The following is a 19480-nucleotide window of genomic DNA, read 5'->3' as shown; positions in this document are numbered from 1 at the left end:
TAAACGCTTGTCTCCACTTTTCCCACATAGTGTCACATACAGTATGTCGACCCATTATTGTCACTTTTAACATCATTTCACGTTATTTCATGCTTATTTTTGGCCAACTTAACCACATTCACGATTTTTCATGCCCAGTATTTGCCAGTTCAAATTAATTCTTCATACTTTTTAAATTACATTACCCATAATTTACAACTTTTAACCATATTCTTTGTTTTTAAAATCAAATTTCCGCAGTTTTTGGTCACTATTAACTTGTTTTATTTCTGATTAAAACAAGGATTTACATCTTTAAAATGACCATATACTATGGCGCAAATAATAATAAACTTTCTGGATATCAGTAGATATTAAGATAAATAAATAAATAAATATAGTTATCACAGATTCATACAACAATGGACCATCATTTGCTGACTTAATCGATGGGCCCCAAATAGCTCTCCCCTTTATCCCCCCCTGCTCAATAAATGGCCCTGTCTCTACTTGACTTTTCTTCAATGTTCATGTGATGTCATTGTAGAATACATTTCATTGGCTTATTCAGATGAAAGGCATGTTTTGTTCCAAATTACAGGGATGAAACAAGAAATAGAAGCTATACTTTGAATCTTCCATTTTCAGCCCAGCAGAGCTTCTAAACTGTTGTGTACCGTGGGAGTCGTCCTATTAGTCCATCACTGAACAGTTTACCGTTGTACACTCGTAATTTATTACAATATATTTGTTTACATAGATAAAGGTCTTTCACAAGGTAAGTTAGCAATCTTACATGTTCACTTAGGTGTTTGGTGGCTGGCTTGCGGCGAGCTTCAGGTTAGCTGCATTGTCTGATTGTAACCAGAACTGGTGGAATCCTGCCAGCTAATAATTAAAGTTACCTGTCAGGTATGTCGCTACTGTAATGAAAATCTGCTCCAAAAATCACTGTATTGTAATTAGCTGTATTTAATGAATTTCCCCTTTTTTGTTTGGTCATGTCGCGCCGCTAAGCACTTGACTTATTTCCTTGATTACGAGTAGTCAGATGGCGTAACTTTTAGTTGTAATTTCTCGACTTTTAGTGAGGTTCGACACAGAGGTAACCCCACTGCTTATTTTGAGGGGATATATTTAGTAGCGCCCATATTAATATTCAATCAGAGTGCTTAGCACCACGGCGGATTTTATCTGTGTCCCGGTTCAACTGGCATCCTGTTTTATTGAGGATTTACTCAAAAACCTGCAACACAGGAGGAAATTGGTCACCAGGTAAAATAGTCCCAAGTTGATTTGAAACACCGGTTGAGCGGCGTGTCTGCCACACTGTTTTACCGCTTTAACTCTGCGCGTTGGATGTTTGCGTAAAAAGATGAAGCCACTGGTCAAAATTTCCACTCAGAAAAATTTAACAACTAACGTCTAAGTCAGGGCTTCCCAACCTAGGGGTCACAAGACACTCGAAGGGGGTCGCAAAATACCTTCAAGAAACAGAATATTTTTTGAACAATATGAGCCCATTATTGCTCATTTTTACCTTTTATCTTAAAAAACACCAAACGCCATATTTAAACCTATTTTTGTCCCTTTTTCTTGCCATATTTTTGCTCCTTTTAATGCATTTTTTCGACATTACTCCCATTTCTGCCCCTTCTCCATCAAATTTCAATGGCTTTTATGCACATTTTTTCAACTGTCAAGACATTTTTGGCACTTATAAACGCTTGTCACCACTTTTCCCACTTAGTGTCACATACAGTATGTCGACCCATTATTGTCACTTTTGTCATCTTTTCACCATATTTCATGCTTATTTTGGCCAATTTAACCAAATTCCCGATTTTTCATGCCCATTATTTGCCAGTTCAAATTAATTCTTCATACTTTTTAAATTGCATTACCTGTAATTTGCAACTTTTAACCATATTCTTTGTTTTTAAAATCAAATTTCCACAGTTTTTGGACACTTTGTACCCATTTTATTTCTGATTAAAACAAGGATTTACATCTTTAAAATGACCATATACTATGGCGCAAATAATGATAAAATTTCTGGATATCAGTAGATATTATTAAGATAAATAAATAAATAAATATAGTTATCACAGATTCATACAACAATGGACCATCATTTGCTGACTTAATCGATGGGCCCCAAATAGCTCTCCCCTTTATCCCCCACCCCCCCGCTCAATAAAAGGCCCTGTCTTCACTTGACTTTTCTTCAATGTTCATGTGATGTCATTGTAGAATACATTTCATTGGCTTATTAAGATGAAAGGCATGTTTTGTTCCAAATTACAGGGATGAAAGAATAAATAGAAGCTATACTTTGAATCTTCCATTTTCAGCCCAGCAGAGCTTCTAAACGGTTGTGTACCGTGGGAGTCGTCCTATTAGTCCATCACTGAACAGTTTACTGTTGTACACTCATAATTTATTACAATATATTTGTCTACATAGATAAAGGTCTTTCACAAGGTAAGTTAGCAATCTTATATGTTCACTTAGGTGTTTGGTGGCTGGCGAGTGGCTAGCTGCTCCGAAAATCACTGTATTGTAATTAGCTGTATTTAATGAATTTCCCTCATGTTTTTTGGTCATGTCGCGCCGCTAAGCTCTTGACTTATTGCCTTGATTATGGCTGGTTTGATGGCGTAAGTTTTAGTTGTATTTTCTCGACTTTTGGTGAGGTTCAACCCCACTGCTTATTTTGAGGGGATATTTTTAGTAGCGCCTGTATTATTATTCGATCAGAGTGCTTAGCACCACGACGGCTTTTATCGGTGTCCCCGTTCAACTGGCATCCTGTTTTATTGAGGATATACTCAGTAACCTGCAACACAGGAGGAAATTGGTCACCAGGTAATATGGTCCCAAGTTGATTTGAAACACCGGTTGAGCGGTATGTCTGCCACACTGTTTTACCGCTTTTACTTTGCGCGTTGGATGTTTGCATTAAAACAAAGCAATCTTGCCACTTGTGTATTCATTAACTTTTTATCGTCTTGCCTATATGGGGCTCAATGATCCTGTGCATTGTCAAGGTGGTCAAAAGCGATAGCGAAACCACACAATGTTTACAGGAAGCTTGTGTCTATCGCTGCTGTTTCTCCTCAAACATTAACTGCGTTGTTTACCTCGGAAACGAAGAATTTGAATGTAGCTTGAATAATATGACCCCAAACAAATCAAGATGCCATCTAACAAGCTCAAAAACCTGATTTGTATCCCCCCAACATGTATGCAACATTTCTTTTTGACAAAGTGTTAGCAAATGTATGCTTCCAGTCGGTACCCCAAATTTAGGTTTTCAGACAAATCTGCAATTGTACGAATGAGAAAAACAACAACAACGTGCTTCTTTCCGTAGCTTCTATAATGTTCTAGGGTTATGGTCTAGACAATTAATAACTGATAATATTAATTATTAAGCTGAGTTAAAATGGAATGGACGAGGGGCACAGGAAGTTGGTATGTAGAAACTGCTAAATCAGCCTGATAGCACTGGTAATAGGTGTTTGAGTGTGTTGTGATGATGCATTCATTCCGCTTTAGGTTTATGACCTGTGGTCTGTGGTCAATGAAGTTTGAATTAAAACTAACAAAGATAAACATGAGTTATGACATTGTATGTTGCCTGGCGAGCCTGTTTGGAGGGCTGGAATCAAAGATTGGATCACCTATGATTATTGTTTTTTAGTTATAATGTATTTGATAGTACTTGTTTTAGACAATATGATGTTGTCTGATGTCCCCCCATTTTTTTTCCATTTACAGCACCTAACTTTGTTTTCAAAAACAAATTGTGATGGAGAAGCCAAGTCCCCTGGTTGTAGGACAGGAGTTTGTGAGGCAGTATTATAAAGTCCTCAACGAGGCTCCAGCTTCTTTGCACAGGTAAATAAAGGCATCAAATGCACTAATCAATTGCATTGTTACCAGATTAATTAATTAAAACATTGCATTTTTTTTTTTAATAAGATTTTATGGGAATAAATCCTCCTATGTTCATGGAGGACTTGATCCAAATGGAAAGCTGGCTGAAGCTGTGTATGAGCCAAAGGTAAGTTTTGCCAAATCTTGAATTATTTGTGATTCAACGTGTTTAATTGTCTTGACTTTTAAAGTTCAGTAAAATTAAGGAGTCACTGCTATGTTTTTAACAAGTGGTTTTTATTATTGATTTTAAATTATTTTTGTACCTATCTTGTCTTTAAGGAAATCCACAAGAAGGTCATGTCACTGCAGTTCAGTGAATGTTGCGCAGAGATCTCGCACGTGAATGCCCATGCCATGCTGGGTGATGGAGTTATGGTGCAGGTACTTGGAGAGCTGTCCAACAGTGGCCAACCAATGAGGAAGTTCATGCAGACGTTTGTGCTTGCTCCAGACGTGAGTATTTTTATGCGTTATCTTGTTCACCTAAAAAATCATTTTGTTCCATTCTGGTTTATTGTCACTATGCAACATTTATCAATGTGGTCTTTTTTTTTTTCCTGACAACAGTGGAATTTTGTGTTCGCAATCCAATGCCTTGTCTCTTTCCAACAATGGTTGGAAAGAGACGTCATAGTTATTAAAATATACTTGAGCACGCTAGAAGAAAGTAGGCTTCAATTATTCTATTGAAAACTGTGTGGTTTAAGTAGAACAATAGACAATTACCTAATTGCACAATGGGACTGGTGACGCCAGTGGTCACAGGGTCATTTGTGATAAGCACCGACTTGAAGGTAGAGGTGGTGGATATGGGGGGGGTTTCATTCAGATCATTTAGACTATTTTAAAATTATTTAATAAAACAAACCAATTCACCTACTTTAAATCATGGAAAAAAGATAATTTAAGTCAGCAAAATTTTCAAACATTTAAAAAATGTATGTAAGCATTTTATCAAACTGGTTCTAAGTACAATTAACATCAAACAACAAGGCTGACAAGTTATTTTAGTCACACAGTCTTTTTACTTTGTTTAACAAAAGTGGTGTAGCATTTGCACCACTTGCTACATAACAAGACAGCATATCAGTCTAGTGATTTCCATTTGCTTTTGAGGTAATACACTCATCTCTATAAAAGCAAGGAACTTCTGTCTGTGTATGTGTGTGTGGTGCATATCTCCATGACGCAGTGTCTGTTCGACCTGAAACTTTTTACTTAAAGCTTGCACACACACCGAGGGTGTGCATGCATTATTTTGGATTCTTTAGTTACATTTTAAAGCGTTAACTTTCATTTTATTTTGAGATTACGGCTCCCTCGCCATATTGAGCGCAGTACTTTTGGTTCCGGTTTAAGACATCATGCGAGCCGCACGCAGACAAAGCCGTTCAGAGAGACTCAAATAGTTCCCGAAAGTTATTGGTGGCCAAATCGATTCCATTGATTCCGAGTGACATAACTGGGATTTTAGGTAAATCGTCGCCAATAACTGCAATAATTTACGGACGGTACATAAGAGGGGGGAGGGGCGTCATAGCCAGACGCAATCAGAGCCATTTAGAGAGAAAGTTATGACAACGGAAGTTTGAAATAAACTCAATTAGTTCCCGGAAGTTATAGGCGGGCACTTGCAACAGCTGTGCTCAGAGCAAACAGAGAAACATGTACACGCTGATATTTTCTCCACGTGTTTAGTTTAGTTCATTTTGAACATGTAAAAAAAAATAAAGAAAAAAGAGAAGAAAAGCTAAATTTTAAAAAGTAGTATGGACAAACAATGAATGAGATTATACAAACCAGCTCTCAAATACTTTCTCTATAAATGTATTGTACATGTCCAAAAAGGAGCGGGAAGAAGTATCATGCGCATGTCCCACAGAATTAAACCACGCTATTTTATGTTGCACCCATAAATATACCGCTTTATAACACTACAGAGTATGTACACCTCTTTGTACATCCAACCTTCAAACACATACTCATTTGCCCATAACTGACAACTCTACTTAAGCTCCCACTATATGAATACATAAATTTAAGCATGACACAGTCAAAGAACTCAAGATAAGGCACGTGGGAAGGGTTGGGTGGGAGGTGGGCTGGGGGAGGGGTTCGGGTGGGAAGAACAACAGGATTCCAGCCGTTTGGGGACATGGACGTGCTGCCAATGGGCGCTGCAACCACGCCTCCATGCAGCATGGATGGGGGGGGGCGGGAAGATGGCCGAAAAGGGCATTTGAAATTGAAGACCTGTAGCTGCGCTACTGACAACAACCAGATGACGTGTGGCAACAGTTCCAGGTGGGAATGTAGGGGTGCAGGAACTTCCTGGTGATAAGAGATGAGACAACCCTGACTTTAGCCTTGGCTAGCTGGGGAGCCAAAAGGAAGATAAGCAATGTGTTTTGATACAAGTTATGTCAATTTTCAATAGCCTGCTGTCCTGGGTCTCTCTGCTGTAACCCAATGAGTGGCCTAACTATTACTTCCAAGCCGGGCCTCCAAATTCTCCCAGTTGTTATCCATAACGGGTAGACGATCCATAAGCAACTTGCTTTTGATATCGACCAACACGAGTCTGAGTGTTCAGAGCCCTGCATCCTTCAGAAATCACTGGCAACTTTTCCAAAACAGTCGCCAGCGTAGTACGGACTTTTCGATAGATTAGGAAGCCACCAGCTCCGATCAGCAGCATGCCTACTATCATTATTCCAATTATGTAGATCTCCTCCACGTCTTCCACGGAAAGGATGGACAGACACACAACTCGCCACTTATTCCAAGGGTCAAGTGCATATCCAGCCGCAAACGTCCCGCTTGGATATGTGGGTTCACCACCCCTGGTTCTTTTCGTCGAAAAAATCTGGTCGATAGCACCAACTAAATAGAGACCAACTAATTAATTCCATTATTCCAGTTTTGGATGAGTCGCAGAGAGAGGCTCTTGTTAGGCTCACAGGACCAGACAAAGCAGCAGCAGGGAAAGATAAGGGCGGAAGGGAGGGAGAAACAGAGAATGTGACTGCCTTCGTCGAGAAGCAGAAGAGAATACAAAAATATATCAACATTTTGTGCCGCTTTTGACTTTTTCCTTCATTAAGGCTGAAATGTGTGATTAGATTCTGTAGTGTTGCTTCTTTCAGGGCAAATCTGAGCTGCTGATAGTAGTTTTTAAAATAAACCACATTTAGGACGTGGTCCCTTTATGAAGCAGCAGCAGAGCCATATCGCACTCCTGCTGCGGAGTGAGACAATTTGTTACAGAAGAGAAAAAAATTCAGTGTTTCCTCAAACGTCTCTCAGTGTTTCCAACACTCAGAACTGATGGAGTTTAAACAGAGGACAGACAGACAGCTGCTAACACAGAGAAAGCAGCACAGCAGTGTGTCTGTGCTTTGGGAGGGAGGGGGAGTGGAGCGTACTTCTGCACCGTTTAAGTGCTTAATATTTGTTCAGTGTGCCTATAGTGCTGACATGAACCTGACTTGTAAATAATGTGATTTGGTAGGGAAAAAAAACCTTTGGATGTGCTGTGTATGGGCACACAGACATGGCACCGCGAGGGATAAATGTGAACAACAGATGGTTGTACAATTTCCGTGATTTGGCAGATTGTCGTCATGTTTTAATCTTTAAAGATCTAATAGCGCCAGATCGCACACCTTTTGGTGTAACGATTCATTTTAACATTGGTACTATGAATGTTTCCAGGGTTTGGTTGGCAACAAGTTTTATGTACACCACGACATCTTCCGCTATGAGGATGAAGTGTTTGGAGACTCTCATGCTGAGCTTCAAGAAAGTAAGATGTTCATTTTTTATTTTTACTTTTTTACTTATCCTTACTGTTTAATTTCAGAGTAGTACGCTTATTTTCCCCATTCCTCTGTTCCGTCCTCTAGAATCAGAGAAAAATGTGGAAGAGGAGCCAAAGGAGAGGCAGCCATCCCCTGAGCCTCTGCAAGAAAGTCCAAACAGCACCACCTATTATGAACCTCACCCTGTCACGTAAGTAAATGTTCAGCAGAGCCCTACGGATAAAATCTAACACAACTAAAGTCCGTTTATAGAGATTAATCTGAAAAATTCATGATCCACAGTAATGAAGTAGAGGAGCCAATGGAAGAGCCAGCTCCAGAACCAAAACCTGAGCCTGAACCAGAATCTAAAGCAGAGGAGCTCAAGCCTGAAAGAGAAAAGAAGGTTCTGGAAGAAATTAAGGAGAAAGCACAGTCACCAGTTCCTGTGGAATCTCCACCAAATACCCAAGAGGCACACGAGGTAAAACAGTTGTCTGTAGTTTATTTAAAACATGTATATGAGACAAAGTACAGTGATGGTCCTTCCTAAACATTTTATTTTGAGGACTGTGTTGAATCTTTGACTCTAAAAGGTTTTTAACTCAACAGTAGTTGCATTTGTTCAAAGATGAATCCTTTATGATATATTTGATTATTACTGTCCTCCTCACAGACATCCTCCTGGACTGTGATGACCAACAAAAATAAGGCAAAAAAGGAGAAGAAAAAAGAAAAGAGGAATGCTGGTACAGTCACCCCCTCTGGGATCCCCCCTCATGTTGTCAAAGCAACACAGGTATAGCACCTTCTTTATGCAAATGAAAACAGTAATATTGTTTACCTGCCATGAACGTAGCTGTGTGTGTAATTAAAACACAACAAAACATTCAAATGAGGAGGTAATCTTTTGATTTTTTGTTATGTCTTTTTTATTTGGTGTAGCCTGAAGTTGAGTCCCAATCAGAGATGGAAATACCCCTGCACCCCAAAGACCTGCGCACTCGCAACAAAAGGCGTCTCCCTCCACGAGGCCCTAAATCTGGTAATGCTGAGATTTAAACTTCTAGAGTAGGAGTGGTTCACGTGTTGATGTTTTCTTGTAGGTTTAGTTGTAGGATGGTGAATGAGCTCACACACGTCTTGTCTTGTTTTCATGCATCACAATTAGATGGTGTTCCTTCAGAATCACAAACAGGGAAACCCCACCTGAGCCCTGTTAATAAAGGTAAATATTCATTTTTGCGTCTTAAGGAATATTTGTCTTGTTTTTAACATTAGAGAAGTGACCCGGTGTGTAATTTATCTTCTGCTTGTTGCTTTGACTGGCAGGTGGCAGAGATGGTGAGCCTGGGGATATGAACAACAGGCGGTTTCTTCAATACCCTGACAGTCACCAGCTGTTTGTTGGAAACCTTCCACATGACATTGATGAGAGCAAACTCAAGGAATTCTTCATGAGTAGGTTTTTTCCAAAACACCAGTAGTTACACAAGTCTAAATAAAGACATACTAGGTACATCAGGTTAAAAAAAAGAGTGATACGTAGAACTGATAACATTTTTCTGGTGAAATGATTTTAAAAAATTTTGATTCAACACTACCAAATTTTGGTGCTAAAACACTGTTATTGAATTGTCCTTCTGTGTTCCCACAGCATATGGAAATGTGGTGAAGCTGTCGATTAACACCAAGATCCTTGATGAAACGTTGCCCAACTTTGGATTCGTGACGTTTGACGATTCTAATCCTGTTCAAAGAATCCTGGAGGAGAAGGTAGAAGGGGTATGTATCAAAATTTATTACACATTTTCATTCACATGGTGGTGGGATTGGATGGTGCAGTATGGATTGGCCAGCCTGGTGCATCAAATGTTTAAACCCATTTCCTGTTTTAGATTGAATAATAATGTAACATAAAATAAAAAATATATATATTTTGTCTCCTAATGCTTTATTTTCCAGGGGTTGATCATTCTTGTATTTGATTAAATCCTTTTTCCAGCTATAAATATCATAAAATTCTAAACTGTAGTACACTACAACATTTTCACGTTACAAATAAACTGTTTTACATAGAACAATTGATAAGCTGCAGCGGAAGTTAATCATGTGTGATCTAGGAATCTGTTTCAGAACAGGAAAAATTAGCTCCAGTTTAACCAGTGAATGAAGTGGGTGGTGAATTAAGCTGCTATATGTAAAGGTTTATTCTAAATATACTGACTTGAATTATTTCTTTGCAGCCCATAATGTTCCAAGGTGAGGTGCGTCTGAATGTGCAAAGGAAGAAAACCAGGGCAGTCCGTGAACAAGAGACCCGCGGCAGGGGCCATGATCCTCAAGACATGAAGCGCAACGATCGGGGACCTGAAGGTTCACAAGGCATCGTGGAAAGCGGAAAGATGTGTGAGCGTGTTGGCAAGGGACCGCCGTCACAAACAGGAAAACCCCACCTGAGCTCTGTTAATAAAGGTAAATATTCCTCTTTGCATCTTAAGGAATATTTGTCTTGTTTTTACACACTAGAGAAGTGACCCGGTGTGTAATTTATCTTCTGCTTGTTGCTTTGACTAGCAGGTGGCAGAGATGGTAAGCCTGGGGTTATGAACAACAGGCGGTTTCTTCAATACCCTGACAGTCACCAGCTGTTTGTTGGAAACCTTCCACATGACATTGATGAGAGCAAACTCAAGGAATTCTTCATGAGTAGGTTTTTTGCAAAACACCAGTAGTTACACAAGTCTAAATAAAAACATACTAGGTACATCAGGTTAAAAAAAAAAGTGATACGTTGAACTGATAACATTTTTCTGGTGAAATGATTTTAAAAAATTTTGATTCAACACTACCAAATTTTGGTGCTAAAACACTGTTATTGAATTGTCCTTCTTCTGTGTTCCCACAGCATATGGAAATGTGGTGAAGCTGTCGATTAACACCAAGATCTTTGATGAAACATTGCCCAACTTTGGATTCGTGACCTTTGACGATTCTAATCCTGTTCAAAGAATCCTGGAGGAGAAGGTAGAAGGGGTATGTATCAAAATTTATTACACATTTTCATTCACATGGTGGTGGGATTGGATGGTGTAGAATGGATTGGCCAGCCTGGTGCATCAAATGTTTAAATCCATTTCCTGTTTTAGATTGAATAATAATGTAACATAAAATAAAAAATATATATATTTTGTCTCCTAATGCTTTATTCTCCAGGGGTTGATCATTCTTGTATGTGATTAAATCCTTTTTCCAGCTTTAAATATCATAAAATTCTAAACTGTAGTACACTACAACATTTTCACGTTACAAATAAACTGTTTTACATAGAACAATTGATAAGCTGCAGCTGAAGTTAATCATGTGTGATCTAGAATTCTGTTTCAGAACAGGAAAAATTAGCTCTAGTTTAACCAGTGAATGAAGTGGGTGGTGAATTAAGCTGCTATATGTAAAGGTTTATTTTAAATATACGGACTTGAATTATTTCTTTGCAGCCCATAATGTTCCAAGGTGAGGTGCGTCTGAATGTGCAAAGGAAGAAAACAAGGGCAGTCCGTGAACAAGAGACCCGCGGCAGGGGCCATGATCCTCAAGACATGAAGAGCAATGATCAGGGACCCGGAGGTTCACAAGGCATCGTGGAAAGCAGAAAGATGCGTGAGCGCGATGACAAGGGACCGCCGTCACAAACAGGAAAACCCCACCTGAGCTCTGTTAATAAAGGTAAATATTCCTCTTTGCATCTTAAGGAATATTTGTCTTGTTTTTAACACTAGAGAAGTGACCCGGTGTGTAATTTATCTTCTGCTTGTTGCTTTGACTTGCAGGTGGCAGAGATGGTGAGCCTGGGGTTATGAACAACAGGCGTATTGTTCAATACCCTGACAGTCACCAGCTGTTTGTTGGAAACCTTCCACATGACATTGATGAGAGCAAACTCAAGGAATTCTTCATGAGTAGGTTTTTTGCAAAACACCAGTAGTTACACTAATCTAAATAAAGACATGCTCGGTACATCAGGTTAAAAAAAGAGTGATAAGTTGAACTGATAGCTGTTGAAATGATTTAAAAATAATTTGATTCAACGTTACCAAAGTTTGGTACTAATAAACTGTTATTGAATAGTCCTGCTTCTGTGTTCCTGCAGCATATGGAAATGTAGTGAAGCTGTGGATTAACACCAAGGACGTTGGTAGAAAGTTGTCCAACTATGGATTTGTGGTCTTTGACAATTCTGATCCTGTTCAAAGAATCCTGGAGGAGAAAGTAGAAGGGGTATGTATCAAAATGTATTAACCATTTTCATTCACATGGTGGTGGGATAGGATGGTGTAGTTGGGATATTGGCCAGCTTGGTGTATTAAATGTCCAAATCCATTCACAGTTTTAGATTGAATTAATAATGTAACATAAAATAAAAAATATATATATTTTGTCTCCTAATGCTTTATTCTGCAGGAATTGATCATTCTTGTATGTGATTAAATCCTTTTTCCAGCTTTAAATATCATAAAATTCTAAACTGTAGTACACTACAACATTTTCATGTTACAACACAACATAAATATATGAAACTGTTTTACATAGAACGATTTAGAAGCTGCAGCTGAAATTAATCATGTTTGGTCTCGAAATCTGTTTCAGAACAGGAAAAATTAGCTCCAGTTTAACCAGTGAATGATGTGGGTGGTAAATTAAGCGGCCGTATGTAAAGGTTTATTCTAATATACTGACGGATTATTTCTTTGCAGCCCATAATGTTCCGAGGTGAGGTGAGTCTGAATGTGGAGGAGATGAAGACGAAGCCAGTGAACGAGAGACCCGTCGCCCCCCGGGTGGGCATGGCCCCTAAACTGAGCATCGGCTCTGGAAAAGGCCCCGGTGGTCAGGGACAAGGTCGCTTCACGACCCAGCGCCGTTGAGAAGAGCATTGCCATCAGAGTGAATGAAGTCTCATGTTCAATCGTTCTTGTTGAAAAAAAATTAAATCTTCATGTCAAAAATTATGATATATTTGTTTTTCCTTCTTTGCTTTGGAGTGTGACCTAGCCTGTCAACTAGTTGTTTGAGGAATAGACAAAACATAAAATGAGCAAACACATTTTGGTTACAAGTCCTGAGCTGAGCTTCCTTCCGGGTATCTCAAGAAATCAAAAATTTTAATTTGTAAAAAAAAATTCGGGGAAGAAAAGGCAAATCAACCAGGAGAAATCGGCCACTTTAGAAGGGACTGACAAGACTCCTAAACTCTAATAAAACAGACCATCATTTGGGGTAAGAGATTATATGCCTTGATTTAACTGGGGTGCTTCTCCATGAAATCCCTCTGTTGCACATTTTACACGGTAGTTTGCTGCCCATTTGAAAAAAGGGAGATGCAAAATTTGGACAGTTACACTGACATCCTTCCAATGTACTTTTAACATATTTGACGTAAAAACTACACTTGATTACTGCTGGACGAACACGATGACAGGTGAATACACATATTTTTCCTTATTTGTAAAATGAAAGAGACAAGCTAAAATCATGGACTTATTACCAAATGGGGATCATAGGGTGGGGGGGTTGGTGGGGGGTGTGAAGAAAAGGGTTGGTCATCAATTGGATTTTAACGATTCTGATTCCGATTCTCAATTTTGATTCCTGTTCTAAACGATTCTCGATTCTGATTCTTTGAGTTGTGCAGGTAAATAGGTCACAGATTTGACAGGAATTTTTTTTCATTTGAAAAAGCCTTTACACAGGCCATTTTTATTCATTTACTTAGTTGATGCAGTTTAATTTGGTTGCTGTAATGTAACAAGGGTATTCAATTACAAAGGTCCCCAAATGTAGCTAGGAATTTAACGGTTACTGATATCACGATTACCCACGGTAAATTTTCCGACGGTGAAGGTGACCGTTTATGTTTTAATTACCATGGTAACCAACGCGGTTGATAACCACGGTGTGGAAAACTCGTGAGATACTTTATCAGTCTCTCTACGCATGCGCAGAATGAATAAAGAATTGTTTTATCCCGTTCTTCTCCTTGTTATCATCACATTTTTAAAAAGTTTAAAAATAGCAGGAATTAGTGCTGGTCTCGAACAGTCTTGAGGGAAAATCCCGAGTCCGGGCAGTCCGAGTCTGAGACAAGACCGAGTCAAAATGCTTCAGAGTCGAGACGAGACCGAGACCTTTAAAATTTGGTCTCGAAACCAAGACCGGTCTCGTCTACTACAACACTACTGTTTATATGGTAGACAAGATGTTATATACATAAATGTAATTGGAGTCTAAAACCACAAAAATGTCACAACTTTAAAAAGAAAATAGACTAATTGAAGACCTCTTTACATGGAGTATAAGACAAAAGATCAGTGGAAACTTTGGACATTTTTGAAACCTTAAATCTGTTGATTAAAGTAAAAGTACCCCAAGTATTTTTTTTTTCTTTATGTACATATGTAAATTGTATTTGACTGTAAATCAAGTACATGTTGTATATAAATGGGTAAATGTGTGAATTGTGTATAATTTGATAGTGGTATGGAGTGCACGTGTCAATAAAAAAAAACTTTTTAAAAAAAGCTCCACCGGCCATCAGTTCCTCTTTAAAGCAGAATAAAAGTTAATTCCTCTTTAAACTGACCATGTAAACATTCTTCCTAATGCTAATTTAATTTCGAATTAAAATTAAATCCGAATTAAGTGTCTGGTTTATTCCGATTTTAATTCTGAATTAGATAATTCCTCTTTCTTGTAAACACTTAACTTGCTTAATACCACTTTAAGTTAAATCGGGTCGTTCTGCGCTTGCGCAACTTGCGGCGATGACGCGCTGGTGACGAAATAATCCAAGATGGCGGCGGCCCAACAACCAGTTGATACTATTTAATAAGAGCCTTAAAAAACATGGAAATAATGAAAAGAGTGGATGGACGGAAGCATCAACATGCAGACTTTCACACGGACACACAAGGACTGATTAAACACACATGGACCTCAGTAAACAGAACAGGCTTCGACTACTCCAAAAACACAAAATGAGAGAAAATTCAACAAAAATACACAAAACAAATAAAAATCCATATACAAGAACAAAAACACCCAAATGACTAAAAAGAACCTTCCAACTTTGTACTTTCTCGGTAATTATTCGAAATGCGGACATGAATGCTGATAATGTGGCCCTCAGATTAAATAATCACATTTTTTGGCCCCTGCTGTGCATCATTTGCCCATCTCTATCATATATAGGGATTTTGCCTCTCACTAGTCCTCTGTCTTGTTCCTTCAGCTTTGGGCACCAGGGGGGTATTTCATCAAACCCAGCTCAGTGTTAAGTCCAGGTTTAACCTGATAGTCTGGCTCCATTAAGCCGGTTTCTAACTGGAACAGCGGTTTCATCAACGAGAAAACACCTTGGTTACCATGGTAACACAGTCCGTAGGTCAAACCTGCTCCAGACCAGGTTTAAGCAGCAAGCATTTTGAAAAAAAGTAATTAAGTGATGCTTTCAAATATGGGGTGCCAAGTGTAAAAATGTAGTATAAAAGTTGTAGCTAAACTCAACAAACTTCTAAGTCAGGGTTCCCAACCTAGGGATCACGAGACACTGGGAGAGGGTCGCCAAATACCTTCAAGAAACAGAATATTTTTTGAACAATATGAGCCCATTTTGCTCATTTTTACATTTTATCTTCAACGACACTAAACGACTTATTTGAACCTATTTTTATACCTTTTTCTTGCCATATTTTTGCTCCTTTTAATGCATTTTTGCTCCATTACTCCCATTCCTGCCACTTCTCCATCAAATTTCAATGCCTTTTATGCACATTTTTTCAACTTTCAAGACATTTTTGGCACTTATAAACGCTTGTCACCACTTTCCCCACCGTGTCACTTACTGTATGTGCCTGTGTTACAAAACATCCATTCTTTGGTTTTGATTTTTTTTTTTGTATTAATAATGTTTCAATTCACCAGTAATGTGACTAATGCGTTCCTTCTTTTCATGTCCAGAGCGGGAGCAAAAGTCACCAAATTATCTGGATACTATTTGGACCATAACACTGTTCGGTAAAGTTGGCAGATATTCAGACAGCAGACAGATTCGGACTTCCAGCATCAATAACTCTTTAACGAAATGACACCTCTGCCATCAGTGTGAGGTGGACAATGTGATACAAGATCATTTTTTATTAAACGCAGCAGAATAAAAGTCCGTCTGTTGGTCGTTTTGTGGGATGAGATTAAAACATCAAGTTGTCTTCCTAGTTTCCCTAGTTTCCCTTAAATATAGTTTTATTAATGCCCCCTCAGTTAATGCTCCCTGGCGCCGACTCTGCACTATATGAATACATACTTCCGACGGGCACTGTACTAGTTTTCATAAAATCCTACTTGAAGTCGTCTTATGAACCCCTCATTTCACAGAGTTAGGACAATAATATTCTTTACAAGATTAAACATTACTGTAAACACTTGTGAATGATCTGTTTCTTTAAACAACCGATTCCTGTAAGTTTAACGCACACTGCTGCTAACTCTATAGCGCCTGCTTTTAATTTGAAGTACTTCCGGTTTTAGTTTGTGGTGCGCACTTTAGACGGAAGATTGACAGAGGCAAAGAAACGAGGCAAATGAACGGTCCCCTCTGAAATCCCCTCTGATTGGTCTCCTTGTTTGGCGGGCCTCACTGTCAGCTTGGGGACTCGTCCACTTCCCAGTTTCCCGTCGTGGATCGCTCTCTAACCACCAGAGGAGGTATGATTTCAGCTGCATGGTAATAGTTATGATCGGCAGCCCTTCTCATGCTGGTTTTCTTTCCTGTAGCTTTAGGTTATTCTCTGCATTGGTGTCTGTGCTCACTCTCCACGGTGCTGATGTGCACTTGCCTTCCGTGGGTGACAGCTTTGGGTTACCGCTGGGTACGCCTCTCCTTGCTTCCTGCTGCACTGGTGCGCGCTCTCCTTCAGTGCTTATGCATCGCCTGAAAGGTATGCTTACAGTGGAATGTGTTTTTAGACCCCACAATTGACAGTACTCCTGTATGGGCTGGTTTATTGTGTAGCTGTGGCTGTGTGTGCCCTTCTCGCTCTCTGCTGCGCCGGAGCGCATCCGCCTTCAGCCTCTGACAGGTACACACACCCCATGTCTGCTTCCGCTGTCAATAATTTAAATATTATTTCTTAATAAAGGTTTGTGTGACAGGGTTGTTTATTGGAGTGAGTTTGCTTTACTTCATGTCGCTGCTCTGCTGCACTGAATATCTGTGGAACTGTGTGTGAGTCCAGCCGCCCTCTTTGTGTCCCCGTGCTGAGGGACTGGACTTCCCATTGACTCATTTCGACGTGTACCTAACTCTGACCGGCCCCCCATGCCACACCTGTGGCTACCGGTTTCAGCTGATATCACAGACATCTTTATATAGTATTTAAGTTTAATAGAATTTGATCTGTTTGTCTTTTTACTCAGTTTATATTTTGTATTTTATTTCTGCCTACATCAACCCATTTAGTGTACACTTTTATTGTTGATATCAAGCTGTTATTTCTCTTTTGTAAAATACTTGTTTAACCTCTGGTTTGTTATTTCAGTTGCTGAGAGCCAATAGTGGTGGTCCTGGTGGAGGGTTGTCATGTGCTGTGCTGTGTAGTGCTTGGTTTCTTGTCTCCACGTGTGCCTGAGTGTTTGTGTGTATTTGTCACCTTTTAGGTGTGTATTGTCTTGGAATCCCCCACTTTGAACCATTGTTTCCACACTGGTAAGCCTCAGCACTGGTCATTGTTGTTCATTTACTTTTGTTTTATAAAGACTGTTTTTAAAATATATTTTTGTAATAAACATGATCAACTGGGAACACGTCTGAAGCTCCTTTAATCAACGAGCCTGAGTGCCTTTTGGGTTATACATTTATTATTTTGTCTGCAAATCATTAAGTACTCTATGCTCTTTTAAATATTACTATTTCCTTGGGTGAAACTCCCAAGGTGGCGTTGTCATTACTAATAATCTCTCGACAGGACTGGTTTTTGAGAGCAATGACGTGTGTCCCAGTGTTTTTTTGTGTGTATCAGTTTAACTTTTCCTGTCATTTTAGGCACATGCAAAGCAGCAGCAGGCTTCCCGTGGATGCGTAGGTGGTTTTTGGCGTTTGGTAAGCAGTCGTTCAGTTTTTCGTTTCCTGCGTGTCTCGTTGTATTACCGTTTTGGCATGGAGGGAGAGATGCAGGAGTTGAGGGACTTAGTTGCCCAGTTACGTGCAGAGAATGAGAGGCTGCGGAAGGAGCTGCCCATGCCTGGACCTAGTACTGTACCTCCAGTGCCTGCTGCGTCCCTTCCTGCTCAGTCTGCGGTTAGTGCACCCTTAGCAGAAAGACTGGTTCTTGTGCCCAGGGACCGGAAGTGTCCCATGTTTAGGGGAAGGATAGGAATAGGATTAGCCAAGTGGATTGAGGAGGTTCAGGCGTGTATACAAGCTCGTCATTTGTCTGTGTTTGACCAAGCATTCTTTTTGTATGACCATCTTGAGGGAGAGGCACGTGATGAAAAAAACTTCCATCCGAGTGCTGATCAGTGCAACCTGGATTGAATAGTTAGTATTTTACAAGAACTTTATGGTTGCACTGACTCATATGTGGCACTACAAGAGGCCTTCTTCTCACGACTTCAACGAGAAGTGGAGACACTGCAAGAATTCTCTCTAGCACTAATGAGTCTTATGTCACAAGTAAAACAGCACGCACCTAATGACATGCCAAATGCAGAGTTTTTACTACGCGATTAGTTTATTGAGCATGTCAATGACAGTGCCCTTTGTCGCAAGTTAAAATTAAATAGGAGAATGAGGGTTTACCGGCAAGTATGAGGGGTAGGAGCCATTCAGTCCCTTCGGTTTTTGGCCTGCAGTACAGATTAGAGGGTATTCCCCAGGCGGGTTCTAATTCACCCTAGAGGTCTGAGCTATGTGAGGTACGGGAGATGCTAAAAGTTCAGCAAGAGCAGCTCCACCAACTGGCCCAAAGCATTTCTCGTCTACAGAATCCCCCACCTCGTAATGCCTCATTGCGTTGTGAAATTATTATCTGTAGGAGGTGTCATCCGACTGGCCATTTTGCAAGGAAATGTGACGGCATACGGGCCCCTTCAGCTCAGCATCTTACTGGTCCCGCACAGGCTAATGGGCAGCCATATATATATATATATATATATATGTGTGTGTGTGTGTTTGTATTTGTGCAATATTTTAGTGGTGGTTACAATGCTTTCAATGTGTCGCAATGGTTATTTGATTCACTTTATTCTATGATGGCAGTGTGTAATGCCTGCATTTTCTTGTCATTGAAAATGTGCATAAACACTAATAATAAATGTGATGTTTTGAAGCAAGTAGTTTTGACTCAATTTGTCCTCTGAATGATCAATATCTTCTGATGAACATATACAGCAACTTGATTTTTCATCTCTACGTTTAATTTTGATATTAACTGGGTAGAATATTGCAATATCGTATCATGATCCAAGTATCGCGATACGTATCATATTGCAACATCCTTGCCAATACTCACCCCTAATTCATACAACGTATATACGACAAATGCAGAGAACATGGACTTGAAAATGGTTCTATTAAAGTTTTTCAGCGTTACCTCGTCCCTACAGATGCAGACAATAGCCTTAATAGTTACTTACCCTCAAAGTCACACCACCAGTAATGTTACATACAGCAGTAAAATAAGATTTTGCAGTGAATATTGAAT

General features: G+C 39.5%; 1 protein-coding gene across 5 annotated transcripts in view; it reads left to right on the top strand.

Moving 5' to 3' along the window:
* The first annotated feature begins 2340 nt into the window (after positions 1 to 2340).
* The window catches only part of LOC114457498 (uncharacterized), a 63335-nt gene continuing 46195 nt past the window's right edge, over positions 2341 to 19480 (top strand). For 3 of the 5 annotated variants that reach the window (XM_028439390.1, XM_028439391.1, XM_028439386.1), the window contains exons 1-18: positions 2341 to 2463; positions 3763 to 3882; positions 3967 to 4048; positions 4204 to 4377; positions 7639 to 7729; positions 7830 to 7935; positions 8028 to 8208; positions 8401 to 8523; positions 8670 to 8769; positions 8896 to 8952; positions 9057 to 9185; positions 9382 to 9509; positions 9971 to 10199; positions 10302 to 10433; positions 10633 to 10760; positions 11222 to 11450; positions 11555 to 11683; positions 11875 to 12002. In XM_028439390.1, the coding sequence (XP_028295191.1) occupies positions 3794 to 3882; positions 3967 to 4048; positions 4204 to 4377; positions 7639 to 7729; positions 7830 to 7935; positions 8028 to 8208; positions 8401 to 8523; positions 8670 to 8769; positions 8896 to 8952; positions 9057 to 9185; positions 9382 to 9509; positions 9971 to 10199; positions 10302 to 10433; positions 10633 to 10760; positions 11222 to 11450; positions 11555 to 11683; positions 11875 to 12002 (2235 nt within the window). In that variant the 5' untranslated portion in view covers positions 2341 to 2463; positions 3763 to 3793. The remainder of the gene's footprint in view (positions 2464 to 3762; positions 3883 to 3966; positions 4049 to 4203; positions 4378 to 7638; positions 7730 to 7829; positions 7936 to 8027; positions 8209 to 8400; positions 8524 to 8669; positions 8770 to 8895; positions 8953 to 9056; positions 9186 to 9381; positions 9510 to 9970; positions 10200 to 10301; positions 10434 to 10632; positions 10761 to 11221; positions 11451 to 11554; positions 11684 to 11874; positions 12003 to 19480) is intronic. The other 2 variants (XM_028439387.1, XM_028439389.1) reach the window with 2 other exon arrangements.

The sequence above is a fragment of the Gouania willdenowi genome, chromosome 24, assembly GCF_900634775.1.
Source record: "Gouania willdenowi chromosome 24, fGouWil2.1, whole genome shotgun sequence".
NCBI classification, from domain to species: domain Eukaryota; kingdom Metazoa; phylum Chordata; class Actinopteri; order Blenniiformes; family Gobiesocidae; genus Gouania; species Gouania willdenowi.
This window is presented reverse-complemented; position numbering and strand designations above follow the sequence as displayed.